The sequence below is a fragment of the Trifolium pratense genome, linkage group LG3 (assembly GCF_020283565.1).
Source record: "Trifolium pratense cultivar HEN17-A07 linkage group LG3, ARS_RC_1.1, whole genome shotgun sequence".
Taxonomy (NCBI): Eukaryota; Viridiplantae; Streptophyta; class Magnoliopsida; order Fabales; family Fabaceae; genus Trifolium; species Trifolium pratense.
Window position 1 is genome coordinate 51,503,982 of NC_060061.1, and position 20,950 is coordinate 51,524,931.

The 20,950-nt window shown below is 33.6% G+C and overlaps 1 protein-coding gene across 19 annotated transcripts in view; it reads right to left on the bottom strand.

The window, feature by feature from the left end:
• Positions 1-60: 60 nt before the first annotated feature.
• LOC123913183 (putative disease resistance protein At3g14460) overlaps positions 61-20,950 on the bottom strand; it is a 35,378-nt gene continuing 14,488 nt past the window's right edge. For 4 of the 19 annotated variants that reach the window (XM_045963800.1, XM_045963796.1, XM_045963799.1 and 1 more), the window contains 5 exons: positions 16,728-19,877; positions 4,819-4,971; positions 4,359-4,398; positions 741-869; positions 61-412 (listed from right to left, as the gene is read on the bottom strand). In XM_045963800.1, coding sequence (XP_045819756.1) covers positions 4,832-4,971; positions 16,728-19,877 — 3,290 coding nt within the window. In that variant the 3' untranslated portion in view covers positions 61-412; positions 741-869; positions 4,359-4,398; positions 4,819-4,831. Of the gene's footprint in view, positions 413-740; positions 870-1,175; positions 1,233-1,621; positions 1,864-3,357; positions 4,053-4,358; positions 4,399-4,818; positions 8,531-11,519; positions 11,585-11,725; positions 11,885-16,115; positions 16,156-16,386; positions 16,410-16,727; positions 19,878-20,950 lie in introns of those variants that run through there. The other 15 variants (XM_045963808.1, XM_045963807.1, XM_045963809.1 and 12 more) reach the window with 13 other exon arrangements.

Genomic DNA, 20,950 nt, shown 5'->3' on the forward strand with positions numbered 1-20,950 from the left:
CAAAGGAAGCAAAAGAAACAATAAATGCAAACAATGAACACACGATGTTTGGTAATGAAATTCAGCAACTGCAGTTCCTTTGTATTAACAATGAAAAATAAGTTTTACAATGCACAATTTGTATTTAAATACTACAGTCCAAACTACAACATCACCCCTAAACCAAACCACCAGTCACCACCACACAACAAACTGTAGGGCTTAGTCCAAAGACAGGCCTCTCTTAATCCGCTCGATTGACCCTGCCCACTTAACAATGATTATGAGCCATACTCAACAATAGCTGACAAACATTGTTTCTTTGACTCATTTCTTGGTCTTTGATTACCCTTTTTTGAACTTGGAATATTTTCTTTATCATCATCTATTGAGATTTTCCTCCTATTCTTCTACCTCTTTTCTTTTCAGCACCCTGCATCCAGATTTTTAACAATCATTCAATAGGAACAAATCTTAAACCACACTGCCTAGTTCATCAAACTAAAGTTATGATCTCATTGTTTTGATCTGACATATAAGCAGAATTGTTATTATAGAACCGTTAAGCATCGTAAATAAGATTCTAACGTGTAAATAGTAAAGGACAAAAGGAATACAAAACTACCACACAATAGATAAATCTTCACTGAGTTTTTAAAAAGACAACTAAACAAATCTACAATTGTCTCTGAAATAAGGAAATTTTAGCAAGATGAGATAATGAGAAATCACATACTCCAAAGAATGTGCAATGGACTTACTTGATCAGTTTGAGAACTTAGACAAGAGTTCAATTTCTTCTTTAATATTCATCATTCTTCGATAACTTGATGCAAAAAATGACATAGTTCCATAAGCATCGTCACATTATCCTTATGCCTCATCCAAACCTACAACATATGGCAGCAACATTTTGGTTCATAGGTTCCAAAATGAAACAATATATAACATGTCATTATATCCAAATACTTATGATTAGGTTTTCTTTAAAGTGTAACCTGGAGAAATATCAGCTATTGATTAAATGAATTTTTTTTTCAAGTAATTATCTCTGCAAATGCATCCATGAATTGATAAAAATATAATAAAGATGCATTAAGTTTCCATACAACGATCCAGATGAATTCATTAAAACTGTGCTGCAATTTTCTAGTCTCTAAGAGATAAATTGATTGAAACTTAGCTAATCCACTCACTTAAATCCAATAAGCCTTCTAATTGAGTGTGATAGTTTATTTGTTGCCTCTGGAAGCCTAAAAAATGCAGATGTCAGAGATCTTGGATAGTCAAACATTTATTAGGTGTGTACAAAGTTCTCAATTCCTCGGAAACCTTTTTATTGTAAAGGATCTCAATAATTTAAACCTTTTTTTTTTTTATAAAAATTGAAAATGAAGACTGCCATGAAATGGTTTTTGATTCGCCTTGTCAGTGGCCGAGAGAGTTAAGATGTGACTCCAACAGCTCAAATCCAACAAGCCTTCTTAATGAGTGTGCTAAATGTGTTGCATCTGGAAGCATAAAAAATGCAGATATTGGACTTCAGTATATTTCTCAGACTCATCACCTTATGGTAATGCTGTGCAAAGAATGGTCACTTATTTCAGTGAAGCACTAGGATACAAGATAGTAAAACATTTACCTGGTGTATACAAAGCTCTCAATTCCTCGAAAACCTCATTGTCTTCAGACGACATCCTTGTTCACAAATACTTCTATGAACTGTGTCCATTTTTGAAGTTTTCATACCTGATAACAAATCAATCAATTGTCGAATCAATGGAATGTGAAAAGGTTGTTCATATTATTGATCTCCATTGTTCCGAGCCAGCACAATGGATAAATCTTATACAAACTTTAAAGAAACATCATGGAGGTCCCCCTCATCTCAAAATTAAAGGCATTCATGAAAAGAAGGAAGTATTGGACCAAATGAGCTTTCATTTGACAACTGAAGCCGGAAATTTGGATTTTCCTTTACAGTTCAATCCAATTGTTAGCAAACTCGAAGATGTTGATTTCGAAAACTTGCCTGTCAAGACAGGAGATGCTGTTGCAATTACTTCTGCTCTTCAGCTGAATTCTCTCCTTGCAACTGATGACGAAATGGTTGGGAAGATATCGCCAGCAGGACCGTCATCTATCAATCTGCAGAGAGCAGGACAGATGGGCCAGAGGACTTTCGCAGAGTGGCTCGAAAGAGATATGATCAATGCATATATCTTGAGTGCCGATTCAGCATTATCACCTCTTTTTTTACGTGCTACACCTAAGATGGGGATCTTTCTTAACGCCATGCGGAAACTAAAACCGAAACTTTTAGTGATTACTGAACAGGAATCAAATCTAAACGGATGTAATTTAATGGAGAGAATTGACCGAGCGTTGTACTTTTACACTTCACTTTTTGACTGCTTGGACTCAACTGTTACGAGAACATCAGTGGAGAGACTAAAACTTGAAAGCATGCTTCTTGGAGAGCAAATAAAGAACATCATTACTTGTGAAGGAGTTGATAGAAAGGAGAGGCATGAGAAGGTTGAGAAATGGATTAGAAGGCTTGAAATGGCTGGATTTGAGAAGGTACCTTTGAGTTACAATGGGAGGATAGAAGCAACAAGTCTATTGCAGCGTTATAGTCATAAATACAGGTTTAAAGAAGAGAATGATTGTTTGCTTATATGTTGGAGTGATAGACCACTCTTTTCTGTGTCGGCATGGAGTTTTAGGAGATGAACATTCATATATATGCTGGAATAAGAAAGTCACTATGCACTGTTACATTATTTGGCCATGAATTTCAAGATGTATGAAGTGAAATAATCAACAAGACATAGGGGATGAATGGGTTTTTTACTTTCACATTTTTTTTCTTTCCTATGTTTTAATATTTGTTGTATAGATTTTATATTTTTTTAACTGATTTCTGAAGTGTTTCAAAGAATTACTATGATACTGTTAGTACTCTCTGGTTGGTTTAAGAAATTTCTGTTGTTTTTTAGTATTTTATGTTGCCTATTTAATGTCCTACCTTTGTACATAGATCTCTCAATTCCTAAAAATCATCACAGTTTTCAGAAGATATCGCCGTTTATATGATGGGATACTGGGGCTGTGCAAACCTCTGGTATGCCCTCATCAGGTGATGGCTTCACTTTATCTTAGATAATGGTTACATTTCAAGTTCAGGTAATGGCTCCATTTGTACTTCACTCGACAGCATGAGCATGTCTGGTACAAATTCTGCCATAGAAGGTGCAAGATCAACTCCTAGCTTCCTTCATTTTCCGATTACATAAAAGCTTTTAACACAACCTTATTTGAAAGAAGCCTTCACAAGTCACAACCTTCTAATCGAAACAATTAGAGGCAAGAATATTAAAGAAAACTAAAGATGTGTTATATAATTTCTGTCAAGACCATTTTGTTTACACAAGCATATTAGATGTAGTAGCATGTTGTTGAAGTTTATAAGAAACAGGAAGTGAAACTGGTTTTCAGAAGACATAGTTTATAAGAATTGAAACTGAAAAAGGATTTTTATTACTGAATAGCGACTGATTACAACAACAGAATTACAGAAAAATAGAGAGAAGAAAAGAATTTGAGTTTAATGTGACCGTTTACATTGGCTCCCCTACCAATGTTAACATGGTGTGTTGCTGATAAGTATGTTACAACAACAAACCGGTTCCAAAAACTAAAGATTAAAGAAACAATAAAAGCAGATAATGAACGCACAATGTTTGATAACGAAGTTCAGCCAATATTGCTTACGTCTCCGACTGCAGAGCAGCTGCAGTTCCTTTGTATTTACAACATCACACCTAAACCAAACCTCCAGTCACCACTCCTACTCCACATAAAACGTTTGGGCTTGGTACAAGGAATATGAGCTCAATTGACCCTGCCCACTTAGCAGGTTCCTTTGAGCGATGCTCAACAATAGCTGACAAACATGGTTCCTTTGAATCAAATCTTGATCTTTGCCCTCTTTGAAATTGTAGTTTCTTCATCATCATCATCTACTGAGATTTTCCTCCTATTCTTCTGCCTCTTTTCTTTTCAGCACCCTGCATCCAGATTTTTCGCAATTATTAAGTATGTTCCAGATTCTCATTCAATCGGAACAAATCTAAAACCATAAGTTTCATAACACCACACTGTCTAGTTCATCAAACTACATTCATGATCTCATTTTTTTTATCTGACGTATAAGAAGAATTGTTATTACAAATCTACAATTGTCTCAGAAAACACAAACACAACGGAGTATGTCAAAATCTTCGACAGTGGTTTTTGTTTTATGTAATATTATGTTAACAATTATAAAGGAAAAAAATATATATGAAAATGAGAGTAAAAGGCCAAATCGTCACCTGGTAATTGGTTGATCCAAGCTGTCTTCCTGCTTTAATTCTGGACACAAAATAAAGTGAGACCGAGAAGAATAACAGAGAAGAATTGTACTTTTTATTGGAAATGAAAAAAACAATTTTTAGAAAACCATTCATTTTGGCAGAGATGGAAATATTATTCAGAAAAAAGAATAACAAGGATACACAAAAGAATTCTATTTCAAAAAATAAATGAAGGATGATTAAAAAACAAAAAATTAAAATTCCCTTTAAAATAATGTTACAATGAAGCTAGCTAGCCAACAAAAATGGTGGAATTAACATATTTTTGCTTTGTGTTGGAGGTAGGAACGACAAGATCCATCAGATACACTTTGTTAGTGTTCAACATCAAATAGAGAGTCAAAATAAATAAATAAATAAATAAATAAATAAATAAATAAATAAAGAGAAAATGAACACATGGGTTGGTTGTACTTGCCTGGGGCCACATCTCATCTGTGCTGCTCAATGGAGTCAATCCACACATTCGGGATGTGACGAATTGTATGCCAACGCTCTCCTCCCTCCTTTTTGTACTTCTCCCAAATTAATGGACATTTCTCAATGAACAACACATTAAGGTTGAGAAGACCCTCCTCTGGCAAGCTCTCAAGACTAGGACAGTTGTCAATATCTAGATATTTGAGAGAATTGAGGTGGAGAAAACCCTTGTTGTTCATTATTCTTAGCTTTGAACAATTACTCAACCAAAGAGTCTGGAGAGTTGGTGGCAGCAGATTCTCCTCTGGGAAGGACTCCACGTTTTCAAACTCAGCATCTCTAACAAGGACATATTCCAAAGAATTGAGTTGGAACAAACCCCACTCCTCTCTCGAACCAATCAGTTTTGGGCAATTGGATATTTTAAGTTGTCTCAAGTTGGAAGGCAAACCTCCAATTGGAAATGATTCCAGCTGTGGGCAATCGTACAAATAGAGATATCGAAGATTGGTGAAGAGATGGAGTGAAAAAGGCAAGGAGTCCCATCCTTTTATTGAAAGAGAATGAAGAGAATTATAGCAACGCAGATCTAAAGAGCGACTTATTTCAATTCCTTTTAAATCAAACTCCAACTCTTCTAGAACGGTACAGTTTACTAAATTTTGCTCATCGGAGAACTCGACGTACCGATTTCCCAAAAGGACAAACTTTTTCAAGCTTGTCGGCAATTCATTTACCAAAATCCGATCACATCTCAGTAGAACTAACTCTATCATACTATCACCCTTGGGAATTGATGCTTCCAGCATTTTACAATTATCAATCTTCAATATTTGTAAAGAAGGAAGGTGTTGAGGCAAGGGGGCCCTTTTCAATTTGGAACATCTTTTTATAGAAACATTTTCAAGTAAAGGAGATCCTTCAAGACATAAACATTCCTCCAACTTATTGCAATCACTTATCTCCAATTTTTGTAAAGAAGGAAGGTGTTGAGGCGGAATCCTTTTCAATTCTGGACATTCTCTTATATAAACCTCTTTAAGCAATGGAGATCCTTCAAGACATAAACATTCCTCCAACTTGTTGCAATCACTTATCACCAATTTTTGTAAAGAAGGAAGGTGTTGAGGCGGAATTCTTTTCAATTCTGGACATTTACTTATATAAAGCTCTTTAAGCAAAGGAGATCCTTCAAGACATAAACATTCCTCCAACTTGTTGCATTCATAAATCACCACTGTCTGTAAAGAAGGAAGGTGTTGAGGCGGAATTCTTTTCAATTCCAGACAATGTGAAATGGAAAGCTCCTTGAGACTAGGAAGTTGACCAAGTGGCAGCAATTGAGAACATAATCCACACCCCTTCAGTTTAAGAGATACTAAGTTGGGTAAATCACAATCCCTTAGCCAATTTGGAAAGCGGTTGCCATTGTAGTTTTTAATGCTGAGTTTCTTCAAGTTGCTATTTGGTTCAAGAGCCTCCAACACATCCAATTCACTTCCATTGTTAATGACTTCGAAACTGTCACTAAATTGCATAATTAATTCTTCGAGATGCTTCTTATCTTTCATATTTGCTTTTGGAGCCTCTGCGGGATTAATGACATGTTTCAACCCTGAAAGATAAAGCTTTCCTTGAAGAAGATTGAGATTATCCAACTCCTTAATATCACACTCACGCTTCTCTGCCACAACAAAATGACTCAGCGTTTGAAGATGGTTTAGCCTACCTATCTTCTTTGGCATCTTCTTTATATTAGTTCCTTCTAGATAAAGATGACGTAAACAAACAAGTTTGTAAAAATCTAAAGGAAGCTCAGTCAATTCATAACACTTTTCCAAGATTAGAGTCTCTAAATTATAGAGCTCACAAATAGAATTAGGCAAGGTTTTAATCTGTGTCCTTGTAAGGTCTAGATAGCGCAAAAGCTTTAAATTGCCTATCTTATCTGATAGCTCTATGAGTTCACAACCACGAAATGACAACATCCGCAAATATTTTAGTTTTGAAAATATATCACGTTGCAAGTTGTTGCTTACCATGATGTCTTTGCTATAAAAAAATCGTCTTTCTATGAACATGCCGCGTAATCCTTTAATCTTACAAATTTGCTTTGATACGCTAGCATCATCTTTCAAATCAAGAGAGCACCAAATGTGACGTGTCCTTTCACATATATCTTGCACCTTATCACCCTCATCAATTTGTAAGCAAAATTTTAGGGACTCTGATTTCGCCAAATCATTGACAAGATCATGCATGACAAAACGGGTCTTATCATTCATAAACTGTTGGAAAAATGAAATTGACTCTAGATCATCAAAGAATTTATTACCCAACTCTTCTTCCCTTTTGTCTCTTCCAGAACATTTCAACAAACCTTCTGCCATCCAAAGTTTGATTAATTGATCTTTTTGAAATTTATAACCCTTGAAAAATATGGAACAAAAGGCAAAACAACGCTTTAGATTGGAAGATAGATTATGGTAACTCAATCTCAATACCGAGTTAATTTTATCATCACCTTCCGATACATGCCACATATCAGCCTCCAATATCTTACACCATTCATCTCGAGAAAATTTTATTTGCAATAGATTCCCCATTGTTTTCACAGCTAAAGGCAACCCTCCACACTTGTCTAAAATCTTCTTGCCAATTGATTCAAGTTCTTGATATTCAAACTCATTCTTTCCTCGAAAAGCATGTTTTACAAATAAACTCCAACAATCTTTCTGCTCCAATTGTTGTAATGGAACTTGGTGGTCAGATTTCATGAATGATGCAACGTGAGTTTCACGTGTTGTCACAACAATCTTACTTTCTGAAGATCCACTGTTTAAAGGAAGTAGTAACCGCTCCCAACACTCCTCATTGCCCGTCCACACATCATCTAGAACAAGCAAAAATTTCTTGCTGGTTAGTGTCTGTTGTAGTCGACAAAGGAGTGGATCCAAGTCTTCACCCTCTGCGGAAGAATCGAATGATCTAAGAATTGTTTTGGCGAGTCCAACAACATCAAAAGTCTTTGGGACATGGACCCAAGCTTTATGTTCAAACCGCTTCTCTATCCTCTGGTCTTTGTAGACAAGCTGAGCAAGGGTGGTCTTCCCCATCCCACCCAAACCCACTATGCTGATTACTGATACTTGTTTGTCGTTGTCATTGGTTGAAAGCAAGTAGTTGATTATTTCTTCTTTTTCGCCCTCTCTACCACATATGGAAGATTCATCCACTAAAGACGCAGTTGGAATTATTTTTGAGAATTGCGGGCCAACTGCACCGTCATAACTAGTGCAACTTCTTTGTGTCAATCCCAACACATCCTTTTGCTCTGCAAGAAAGTTTAGGTTGCCTAGCAAATCTTTGATCCTAGATTCAAATGGATTAGTCAAAGTTGAAAAGAAGCGTTTCGCCTTGCTCTTTCGTTGTTCTAGTGCAATTTCATCTAACAGATGATCTACTTCATATACCTCATGTTTTACCTCATCAAGCCAATTCTTCACGTGTGAGTTTTGGTATTGCTTTGTCTCTGCATCATCCAACAATTGATTGATAGAATTCAGTGTGATTTCAAGTTTTTTCAGCAACCCTTTATTATGGAAGAGGTCTTTGAAGTCTTTTGAGGCAAGCCTCTCAAAAGCGAATTGAAAGAAAGAAGAAAGAAATGCTCCAGCAATCAGCTCTGCCATGATATTGTGAGAAGCTCACTGCAACATGATAATATATATGTTATCTTCTGTTAAGCAAAATGGAATAAAATAAAAACTACGTATCTTCTATACATAGTTGGAATATCAATCTAACACATAAAACATAGGAGTACATTTTACAACAAGTGTAAATTTTATAACTTAATTATTTGTGACTTTTATATTTCTTCATCACTATTCTATTTTTAGAAATCAAATATTTTTATTCGAAATAAAAAATTATAAAGAGTACGATTGATTTCTCAGTTTGTTTTTACCCAAGTAAGATAATTTGTGCATAAGCACAGGCGAATTGAACTTCATATTAAATAACCCCACATATTTTTACTACCATTATATATTCTACTACCAATCCCTATTTTTTCAAAATGCATTATTTTTGTTTTGATTTTTATGACAGATGACTTACAAAACATAATCTTGAAAGACAAATATTTGTATCCTTAAGGAATAATTTAGCAGAAGCTCCTGCTCCACCATGAGTGGTGGTGGAGGTTATGGCAGGAAGAAAAAATTAACATGTGTGAGAGGGAGGCTCATTGACCATATTTTAACAGGTACAACCGCTACCCTGCCAGTAAAATGGATAGTTGTCGATCATGGGAAAATTAATACGGCTCTCTTTGTTAAAAAATAGGAGTTTAATTGTTGTGCACCGTCGGTGTAAATTATTTTTACACATACATCCAATGACGCGTTGCCACATCATTTAATGAATGTGACACATCATTTGTTTTTAATGACCATACATGATGTGTCGGTTTATTATTGGACGCATGTGCAAAATAACTTTACACCGACGGTGCGTATAAATTAAATTCAAAAAATAGTGGATAATTGATAAGTTAGTTTATAGCGGATGAACTTATAACAAATAGTTTATAATTTAATTTTTTATTTATAGCAAATAAGTTAACTGATTGATTTTGTAGTGTTTCGTAAAATTAGCGGTTGAACTAACTTATAAGTATAAAAAAACATAAAAAATTATTTTTTTAAGTAAGATGACTGGAGTAAAATTGAAAGAAAAAATAACAAACTATAAACTATAAGTTCATAAACTATTTAAAATAACATTTAAAAAATAAGTTATAAACTCTTGTTAAAAAAAAAAAAAAATTAAACTTTTTCCGAAAAATGTTTACTTTCGAGATGAGTCAATTTAGACCACACATATTTTGTACAGGATCACAACTAGTAATTTAGATTGAAATTACGTGCAGCCGTAACTGCATGATAAATTACAGTAAAATATCCAATTTTGATTAGTGTAATATTGTTTTTGTTTGTTTACAAAACATTTGACTTTTAATTTTAAAATTGTAAGAGATTGAGTTACTATTATGCTTCTTTATAATTCAATTTTTATTATATATAAAAAAATATCCACAAAGTTAAAGGCAATGCCCCACCAAAAATGAGAATAAGAGAGCTCTCTAGTCTACAATAAAACTCACACAACATTAAATGTATAGAAGTTGAATATTGGCGTCTCACTCTCAGTATATCAAATAACTCGTAAATTTTCATAAACATCACTTTTAAAAATACAAACAAACAAAAAATCAGTTTTTAAAATTTATAATGGGTGTTCCCATATGAGCATAGCTATTGTAAATGAAAAAGTCACTTTTTATATGTAAGGGTTGGGGTTGGTAAGAGACATCATTTTTTATATGCAAGAGTCGGGGGTTCGAACCTCGACATTCCACTTAGCAACCTTACGAGTGAAATTTCTAACAACCAGACAACTTGATAAAAAAATCTATAACGGGTGGATTTTTATCTGAGATTTGTTTAAGGAAAAAAAAAATCTAATTTTGTCTTTAAACCGTGTCTCTGTTAATTATAACGTCAAACTTTTGTCCCTAACACCCTCTTCAAGGCTTAGCCCAATTTTTTTTCAAAAAAAATAAATATATATTTTATAAATAATTTCAAGTCATTTTGTACGCATATTTGTACAAGTATTAATATAAATATTAGTTTAAGATTTATTATTGATGATCGCGAGTATCTCGTACGCATATTATTTTAAGTATTAATACAAATATTAGTTTATAGTTTATTATTGATGATTTCAAGTCTTTCATTATACGTAAAATCTTATTTTAAGTTATATCGTTTAATTTTATAATAATCATCTTTGACTTTGTTTCGAAAAAAAAAAAAAGTGGCTAATTAATTGAGTTTGTAGTATTGGGTAAAATTACCAATTGAATTAGCATATAAATATGAAATAACATAAGAAAAATATGTTTGATTAATATTTAATTTTTTGTGAAGTAAGATAATATGGATAAAAGTGAAATAAAAATGAATAAGTTATAAGCTAATTGAACTAGCTTATCAAAATAAACCATAAATTAGTATAATTTTGAGTTCTATATATTTTGGTTCAAAGTAGAATTTTGTTAAACATCAAATAATAGTTATATGCATGATTGTTCAAGGAGTTGCGAAAAAAAAAGTTATATGCATGATTTAATAGTCATAGTCATTTCCTTAGTAATTAATTTTCACGTTTGTTGGTTTGTTGTTGTTCTTTTTTTTTTTTTAGATATACATGTTGTTTTAGAAAAAATCTCAATAGTAATTAATTTTTTTAGCCTCACCGATTATTTGTGTCTGGGTCCGTCACTGCCTAACACCTGTTAATTAGACTATAAATAAAAGGCTATACATTCGAAATAAAAAACTAAATAAAAAGAATAAAGAAATTATGACATGAAAAATTATTATGTGTTCACCATTATCATAAATTGAAGTAGAAGATATAAATTTTGGGGTGATACAAGATAGTATTTTTTTTGTGTATGAGACACATAATATTAATAAGATAATATAATTGAAAAAATAATAATTATGACATAAAAAATTGAAAGTAACTCTCATTTTTGTACAAGTTTATCTCTTTGAGACAAATAGCTTAAGATACATAATTTAAAAGATTAACTTTTGTTAATAAAGGAATAGATGAGATTACCTGAAAGTGTGAGAACAAACAAACAAACAAACTGAGATCTTTGTTAGAGACACACAAACTAAGATCTGCAAAAAGAAAGATTGAGAGAGTATAAAAAATTAGAGAAAGATTTATAGGTAATATAATATGTAAAATTTGAGTACTACCAACCAAAGCTATGATGAGTAAAATGTGTTTACTAATTAATATTTAGAGAGAGAAATTACTTGAATTAATTGTTTGTAAACAAACAAAGAAACAAAGTGAAGCTTTAGAAAGATCTCCCAGAGAAAGAGTTAGAGGAAGCACAACAACATATATTTCAAAGAAAGATGAAGTTTGATGGATGAATGAGTGAATTAAGAAGTAGAAAATGAATGATATGTCATAAGGATATTAATATATTAGAGCATCCACAATGGAGCACTCCATTTTTTAGTATTTAAATAGTCTCACATAGACACATCATCAATTTATTATTTTTTTAATAATAGTACCTAATAGGTACTCAACCTCTCCAATGGAGCATTTCTTAAAAAGTTCTAAAATTGGTCCCATCAATAACTCCACATCATTAAAATTTGAAATTTAATTTAAAATATTATTGCCAAATTAAATTTTTTTGAATATATTAAATAAAGTGGGTCCCATAAAAAGAAGAGAGAGAGAGTTCTTATATTAGAACTAAAATGTGTTGTGCTCCAATGGTAGTACCTAATAAGTACCATGAGTACCTAATAGGTACTACACCATTGGAGATGGTCTTAATATATTAATATACGCGTCTTTCCACACACCACACACATAAGGATAGCATCTTCCCATCACTTGTATGGAAATTAGCTTATCGCAATTTGGAATAACTTATTTTTGAGTTTATGTCATTAGCTTATATAAAATAAATTAAGTTTTATGATATTTTATAAGTTTATACTAGTAAAAATTATATTTTTATAAGTTATTTTATTATAAACTAGATTGACAAACTTATAATAATAAACAAAATTTGCATAAGCTGTTTGAATAAACTTAAAAATAAGTCAAACGGTCGTAACTCGTAATCGAGGGTGTAATAACTTGTGTAGTAAAACTACTCTTGTAAAAAAAATGTACTGCAGTAAAAATTTAGTAAAATTGCGCTGGTAAAAAAACTGTAGTAAGAATGTAGTAAAATTTATTTTTAGTTATAATTGAAATATTTTATTCTAACAAAAAATAAAGCCGACTGAATAATTGCTTTGGTTTTGTTTTTATTATATTTTCTCATGAGATATGAACCAAACCGAAAATTGGTTTAATTAGTTTGGTTCAATTGTCTTCCTATTTTATCAAGCTCATGAAAATGATTTCCTATTTTTCAAATCAAATTTTTTGGTACCCTATTTTTCCAAACCTATGTTTTTTGGTCCAAAAATTGCAATTTTTAAGCGCGAAAAGAGTGATACCCCTTGCATCCGAAAATAATAACTGTAATGTAACTCCACACCGGCGGTGCGACGAGATCTTTTTTCACGAGATATGAACAAAATCGAAAAAAAAAGTTGGTTTAGTTCGATTAAATGATCCCCTATTTTATAAAATTCACGAAAATAGTTTCCTGTTTTTCAAATCAAATTTTTGGATTTTCTATTTTAAAATTTCTTTCATTATTTTTCCAAACGCATACAATTTGGTCAAAAAATGGCAATTTTTTGTGACAAAAAAGGTGATATCCCTCGCATCCAAACTATGTTTTAAGTTGGAAGTTAAAATTGAAATAAAAGGTAAAATGTTATAAGTCGTAAGTTCAAACTTTTTAAAATAGCATCTCAAAAAAATAATTATAAGTTCGATAGAAGATCGAACATTTTGAATAAGTTCGATATAGTTTTTCCTAGTATCACTTTTTTTTCCTAGTAATGGCTAGAAATTCCACCATAATTTTGAATAAGTGGAGTTTCTGGGGTTCGAACTCCGGCTTCTGCTTAATATATATAATATCTCTACTAATTAAAGTAAGCTCATGGGAATCGGTTGACATCTCTTCTAATTTGTCAATACGAGAAGCAAATTGTTGTGTAGACATAGACTCATTCAAAAGCACCCCCATCCCCTTATAGTCTCTTGCTATTTCACGATTCCGTAATTTTCTTTCATTCCTCCTTCTTTCCGATCAACAAAACGGAGCCTAAGTTCCGGATTCATCTTATCGGTCTAGCTCAACGATGAGCTCGATAAATTACAGTAAAAATTTTAAAAATTTAATTCAAATTAAATAATCCTTCAAACAAAGCTAAAGATAATGCTCCACCAACCAATAATGCATTCCTAAGATTCCCGACAGTAGCGTGTGTAACGGAATTTTATCAGTAGTGCTTTCTTTACATCAATCAATTTTTCTTTTTAAAGCACTACTTTATTTACATCAAATTTTATCAACGGAATCCAAGGCTCAATTATTAAAGTTTGTTTTTTTAAGTTTCAATTACTTTTTCCGTCGAATAAAACTAATTTATCCAACGAACAATAAATTGGTCCAAATTATAAAAAGTTTGGGCGTTGTAAGTAGACGACTAGAGGTTCAATTTCTAGCTGCTCGTGTCATGAAACACGTCCACCTCTATGATTAGGCGTGTTGTGGTGTCCGACATTCATATGACACTCGTACGACACGTGTCGGATAGATCAGACCGGTGTAAAAAAAAATTAATTTTTCCTTAACTTGGACACTCATTTGATCGGTGTCAGATACCTGTAAGAGACTCACACGACACGTGTCGGACAAGTTCTAAGACTATATCATACCTATTTGACATGTTTTTATTTGAATCTATGTCAATAGAGAGAGCCAAAATCACAATTTTTAATATGGCAATGCAGAATCTCTTATTAAATGAAGTGGAAAGACATTCAATTTATACAATAATCATGATCACTTCTTACTAACAATATTAAATGAAAAAAGAAAAACAGAAAATCACAGTGAAAGGCAAAGTCTTACACTTGTATGCACTAAACTTGTATAAGTAATTTATTTGAGGACTCTTCTAAAATTTAGTAAAGACATATATGCTAACTGATCACTCAAAGCTAGTCATGATATCTCTAGATCATATATTATTCATGATAGATCGCAAAAGTCTATCTTGATGTGTTTGCGATCTCAAAAACCATTCGATTAGAGTTGATATGCAAAGGTAATTGATTCTCATGCAAGTATCATTTGCATAGTCTTCCCAATTAAACTTAGCCTAAGAATATTGTGACTTGTGAGTGATTATCATTGTAGATAATATCTTTGAAAGCAAAACTCAACAGCATGAGAATGTCTGGTTCAAATTCTGCATGGAACAAATGTGTAAGATCAAATATCTAGCTTCCATCAATCGAGCAGCATTACAGAAAAGCTTATAACACAAATCTTATTTGAAAGAAGCCTTCACAAGTCACAACCTTCATTAGTAGGATTTAGAATGTGAGAGGAAATCTCTAAATCACTATTTACTTCCACAAGTGTATCACCTCAGTACTATTGCCAAGAAATATCAAGATTGGATTAGAAATAATAAGAGGCAAGAATATATTAAAGAAAACTAAACATGTGTTATGTAATTTCTGTCAAGACCATTTTGTTTACACAAGCATATTAGATATAGTAGCATGTTGTTAAAGTTTATACTTGCTAAACAGGAACCGAAACTGGTTTTCAGAAAACATAATATAGAGAACAAAAGGATTTGAGTGGAATGTGACCATTTACATTGGCTCCCCTACCAATGTTAACATGGTGTGTTGCCGATAAGTATGTTAGAACAACAAATCGGTTCCAAAAACTAAAGATTAAAGAAACAATAAAAGCAGATAATGAACGCACAATGTTTGATAACGATGTTCAGCCAATATTGCTTACGTTTCCGACTGCAGAGCAGCTGCAGTTCCTTTGTATTTAAATACTATGGTTCTGATTACAACATCACATAAAACCCCCAGTCACCACTCCACATAAAACGATTGGGCTTGGTACAAGGAATATGAGCTCGATTGACCCTGCCCACTTAACAGGTTCCTTTGACTCATCTCTTTTGACTTATGAGCGATACTCAACAATAGCTGACAAACATGGTTCCTTTGAATCATCTCTTGATCTTTGCCCTCTTTGAAATCGGAATTTTTTCATTATCATCATCTACGGAGATTTTCCTGATATTCTTCTGCCTCTTTTCTTTTCAGCACCCTGCATCCAGATTTTTTGCAATTATTAAGTATGTTCCAGATTCTCATTCAATCGGGACAAATCCAAAACCATAAGTTTCATAACACCACACTGTCTAGTTCATCAAACTACATCATTCATGATCTCATTTTTTTTATCTGACATATAAGCAGAATTGTTATTACAGATTTGTATGTATGGAAAATATAATTTTAGCATTAAGATAGAAGAAACACACAATAGATTAATCTTCATTAAGTTTATAAAAAGACAACTAAACAAATCTACAATTGTCTCAGAAAACACAAACACAACGGATTATGTCAAAATCTTCGACAGTGGTTTTTGTTTTATGTAATATTATGTAAACAATTATAAAGGAAAAAAATATATGTGAAAATGAGAGTAAAAGGCCAAATCGTCACCTGGTAATTGGTTGATCCAAGCTGTCTTCCTGCTTTATTTCTGGAAAAGAAAAGGGGACACAAAATAAAGTGAGACCGAGAAGAATAACAAAGAAGAATTGTACTTTTTATTGGAATTGAAAAACACAATTTTTAGAAAACCATTCATTTTGGCAAAGATGGAAATATTATTCAGAAAATAGAATAACAAGGATACACAAAAGAATTCTATTTCAAAAAAATAAATGACGGTTTAAGGATGATTAAAAAAAAAATCGTAAAATAATGTTACAATGAAGATTATACAATAATCTTGATCACCGAACAAACTGAAAATAATAGTGAAAAATTGGTCAATTGAAGCTAGCTAGCTAGCTACCCAACAAAAATGGTACGAACGATAAGATCGTTGAGATACAGTTGTGAGTGTTCAACATCAAATAGAGAGAGTCAAAATAAATAAATAAATTAAGAGAAAATGAACACATGGGTTGGTTGTACTTGCCTGGAGCTGTGCGTCAATATACACACAAGGGATGTGACTAATTGTATGCCAACGCTCTCCTCCCTCCTTTTTGTACTTCTCCCTAATTAATGGACATTCATCAATCCACAATTGAAAACTGCGTGGACCCTCCTCTGGCAAGCTCTCAAGACTAGGGCAGTTGTAAATAGTTAGATATTCGAGAGAATTGAGGTGGAGAAAACCCTTGTTGTTCATTATTCTTAGCTTTGAACAATTCATCAATAGAAGCCACGTAAGAGTTGGTGGCAGCAGATTCTCCTCTGGGAAGGACTCCACATTTTCAAACTCATCGGTAATTGTGAATTTATTCAAAGAATTGAGTTGGAACAAACCCCACTCCTCTCTCGAACCAATCAGTTTTGGGCAATTGGATATTGAAAGTGAACTCAAGTTGGAAGGCAAACCTCCAATTGGAAATGATTCCAGCTGTGGACAATCGTACAACGTGAGAAATTGAAGATTGGTGAACAGATGTAGTGAAAAAGGCAAGAAGGAGGAGTCACATCCTGTTATTTCAAGTTTACGAAGAGAATTATAGCAACGCAGATCTAAAGAGGGACGTTTTACAAAGCCTCTGAAATCAAACTCCAACTCTTCAAGAATGGTACAGTTTACTAAATTTTGCTCATAGGAGAACTCGGTATACCGATTTCCTTCAAGGACAAACTCTTTCAACCTAGACGACAATCCACCATTTACCAAAATCCGATGACATCTCTGTAGAACCAACTCTATCATACTATCACCCTTGGGAATTGATGCTTCCAGCATTTCACAATCACAAATCTTCAATGTTTGTAAAGAAGGAAAGTGTTGAGGCAGTGGGACCCTTTTCAATTTGGAACAATTTTTTAAAGAAACATTTTCAAGTAAAGGAGATCCTTCAAGACATAAACATTCCTCCAACTTGTTGCAATCATAAATGTACAATTGTTGTAAAGAAGGAAAGTGTTGAGGCGGAATCCTTTTCAATTCTGGACATTTACTTATAAAAAGCTCTTTAAGCAAAGGAGATCCTTCAAGACATAAACATTCCTCCAACTTGTTGCAATCACTTATCTTCAATTTTTGTAAAGAAGGAAGGTGTTGAGGCGGAATCCTTTTCAATTCTGGACATTTACTTATAAAAAGCTCTTTAAGCAAAGGAGATCCTTCAAGACATAGCCATTCCTCCAGCTTGTTGCATTCATGTATCACCAATTTTTGTAAAGAAGGAAAGTGCTGAGGTGAAATCCTTTTCAATTCTGGACATTCTCTTATATAAAGCTCTTTAAGCAAAGGAGAACCTTCAAGACATAGCCATTCCTCCCAATTGTCCATCCCATAAAATTCCAAAACTTCAAGGGACCTGAACGAAAGACTTGTTGAATTACTGTCGTAAAACTCTTCGCCGATGATCTTTATTCCATCACAATGTGAAATGGAAAGATACTTGAGACAAGGAAGCTGACCAAATGGCGGCAACTGCGAACATAATCTACATCTCTCCAATTTAAGAGATACTAAGTTGGGTAAATGACAATCCCTTAGCCAATTTGGAAAGTTTTTGCCATTGTAGTTTTCAATGTTGAGTTTCTTCAAGTTGCTATTTGGTTCAAGAGCCTCCAACACAGACACAGTGCTTTCAACTATTGAGTCATCCATTTCTTCTCTTCCGCCATCAAACACCATATGTAATTCTTCTAAATACTTCTTATCTTTCAAATTGGCTTTTGCAGCATCTACATGATCAATGACATTACCCAAGCCTGTAAATTTAATTGTTCCATGAAGATTGTTCATATTTTCCAATTCTTTAATACCAGATCCGTTCTGCTCTTCCACAATAAAATAATTCAATGTGTGAAGATTGTTTAGCTTTCCTATATTCTTTGGCATCTTCTTTAAACCAAAAGGAAGTTCAAGATGACGTAAATTGATGAGCTTGGAAAAATTTGAAGGGAGCTCTGTCAATTCATCACACCTTTCCAACAAGAGGGTTTGCAAATTGTACAAAGCACATATGGTATCAGGTAGGCTTGTAATCTTTTCCTCATCAAGCTCTAGGAATCGCAAAAGTTTTAAATTGCCTATCTCATCAACTAGCTCTGACAGACCACAATCTCTAAATGATAACATCCGCAAACATGTCAGTCTTGAAAACAGATCACGTTGCACATTGTTGCTTATCAACATAACATAGTCTCCTTTTAGTATTAGACTTCGTAGTCCCTTAACTTCACATATTGGCTCTAGTAATTTATCAACACAATTTAATTCAAGAGACCACCAAATGTGACGTGTCCTTTTAAGGTTACCTTCCACCCAAGCACTATCTATTTTCTTACAAAATTCTCCTGACACTGATTTTGCTAAATCATTGACAAGATCATGCATGACAAATTCAACATCATACAATGATTTCTGGAAAAATGAAATTGACTCCAGATCGGTGAAAATTTCACTACCAAACTCTTCTTCACTGTTGTATGCTTCGCAACACTTCAGCAAACCTTCTGCCATCCAATAACCGATTAATTCACCTTTGCCAAACACATAACCTTTGGGAATTATAGAACAATAAGCAAAACAACGCATATGATGATTGGAAGGGAGATTATGATAACTCAATCTCAGCACTGGGTTAATGTTGTTGTCCTCATCTGATAATCGCCACATATCAGTCTCCAATATCTTAGTCCATTCAGATACAGAGAATTTTCTTCGCAAGAGTTGGCCCAGTGTTTTTACAGCTAAAGGCAACCCTCCACACTTTTCCACTATTTTCTTGCCAATTGATTCAAGATTTGTATCGCGCACATTCCTGCCATGAAATGCAAGTGTCTCAAATAATCTCCAACAATCACTTTTGTCCAATTGTTGTAAATCAAATAACTTTGAATTCAGGACATTTGCGACCCCCTTGTCACGTGTTGTCACAATAATCTTACTTCCAGAAGATCCATGATTAAAAGGAAGTATCAAGTCCTCCCAACAGGTAGCATTCACGTTCCAGATATCATCTAAAACAAGCAAGTATTTCTTTCCCGTTAGTTCGTGCTGAAGTTGTTGTTGAAGTAGACTCAAGTTTTCACCATTTGCTGGAAACTTAAATGATTCGAGAATTGCTTTGGTGAGTCCAACAACATCAAAAGATTCTGAAACATAGACCCACGCTTGAAGTTGAAAATGCTCCTTTATCTTCTTGTCATTGCACACAAGCTTAGCAAGGGTGGTTTTCCCCATCCCTCCTAAACCAACTATGCTGATTATTGGAACTGTTGGTGGTATTCTAGAGGTGGTATATATTATAAACTATATTGTTGCATAATTTAGAGTAGGATAGTATTTTTGGGGCTGAATATTCATGTATTTTTCTTATTTCAAATGCATCTCATACACATGAATATATATAGCATGAGTAGTGATGGTTACAACTATCAAAGAGTCACCACTACTAGGTGCTTAATCAATGATTAAACACTCCACTAAGCACTAAGTGCTTCCACTAATAACAATGACAATTCACTCATGTAACTCTTCACTTACATTAGATAATTTCCACTACTTTATCATATTCCACTAACATAAAATCAAATCAGCACATTAACTAACATACTCCCCCTTAATGTGCTGCTCTTTAACTCTCATTGCTTCTCTAAGTTGTTGAAATCTTCTCAATCGCATTCCTCCAAACATGTTTGATTGCTTCAACAAAATTTTCTGGTTCCACAACACAATAGTTGCACCTTGCATAAATATCACTCAAGTCTTTCAATTTTATTGGAGTTGAGCTCGGAGATGATGAACTTGAAATTGGTGAACTTGGAGATGATGAAGAACTTGGTGTACATGGGGCTGGTTGCTCATTTTCAGCAGCTGAATTTTGTTGTAATAAAATTGCAGGGATTGTTTTCTCCTCCGTTTTGTCTTCTTCCCAATTCCAAGAAGCATTCTCATCAAATACAACATCCCGGCTAATGATCACTTTGTTTGTCTTCATGTTGTAAAGTCTATAGCCCTTTGACATGGAACTATAGCCAATAAAGACACATCTTTCACTTGTTTCTTCCAGCTTTGTCCTCTTTTGTTTAGGAATTTGAGCATAGCAAACACACCCAAAAACTTTAAGGTGGTTCACCGAAGGTGTTCTTCCACTCCAAGCTTCAAATGGAGTCTTATTCCATACAGCCTTTGTTGGACATCTATTCAGCAAATACACAGCAGTATTAACAGCCTCGGGCCAAAAGGTTTTAGGTAAACCTTTCTCAAACAGCATAGACTTCGCCATCTCCATCACGGTTTGATTCTTTCTTTCAGATACACCATTTTGCTGAGGTGTATAGCCAAC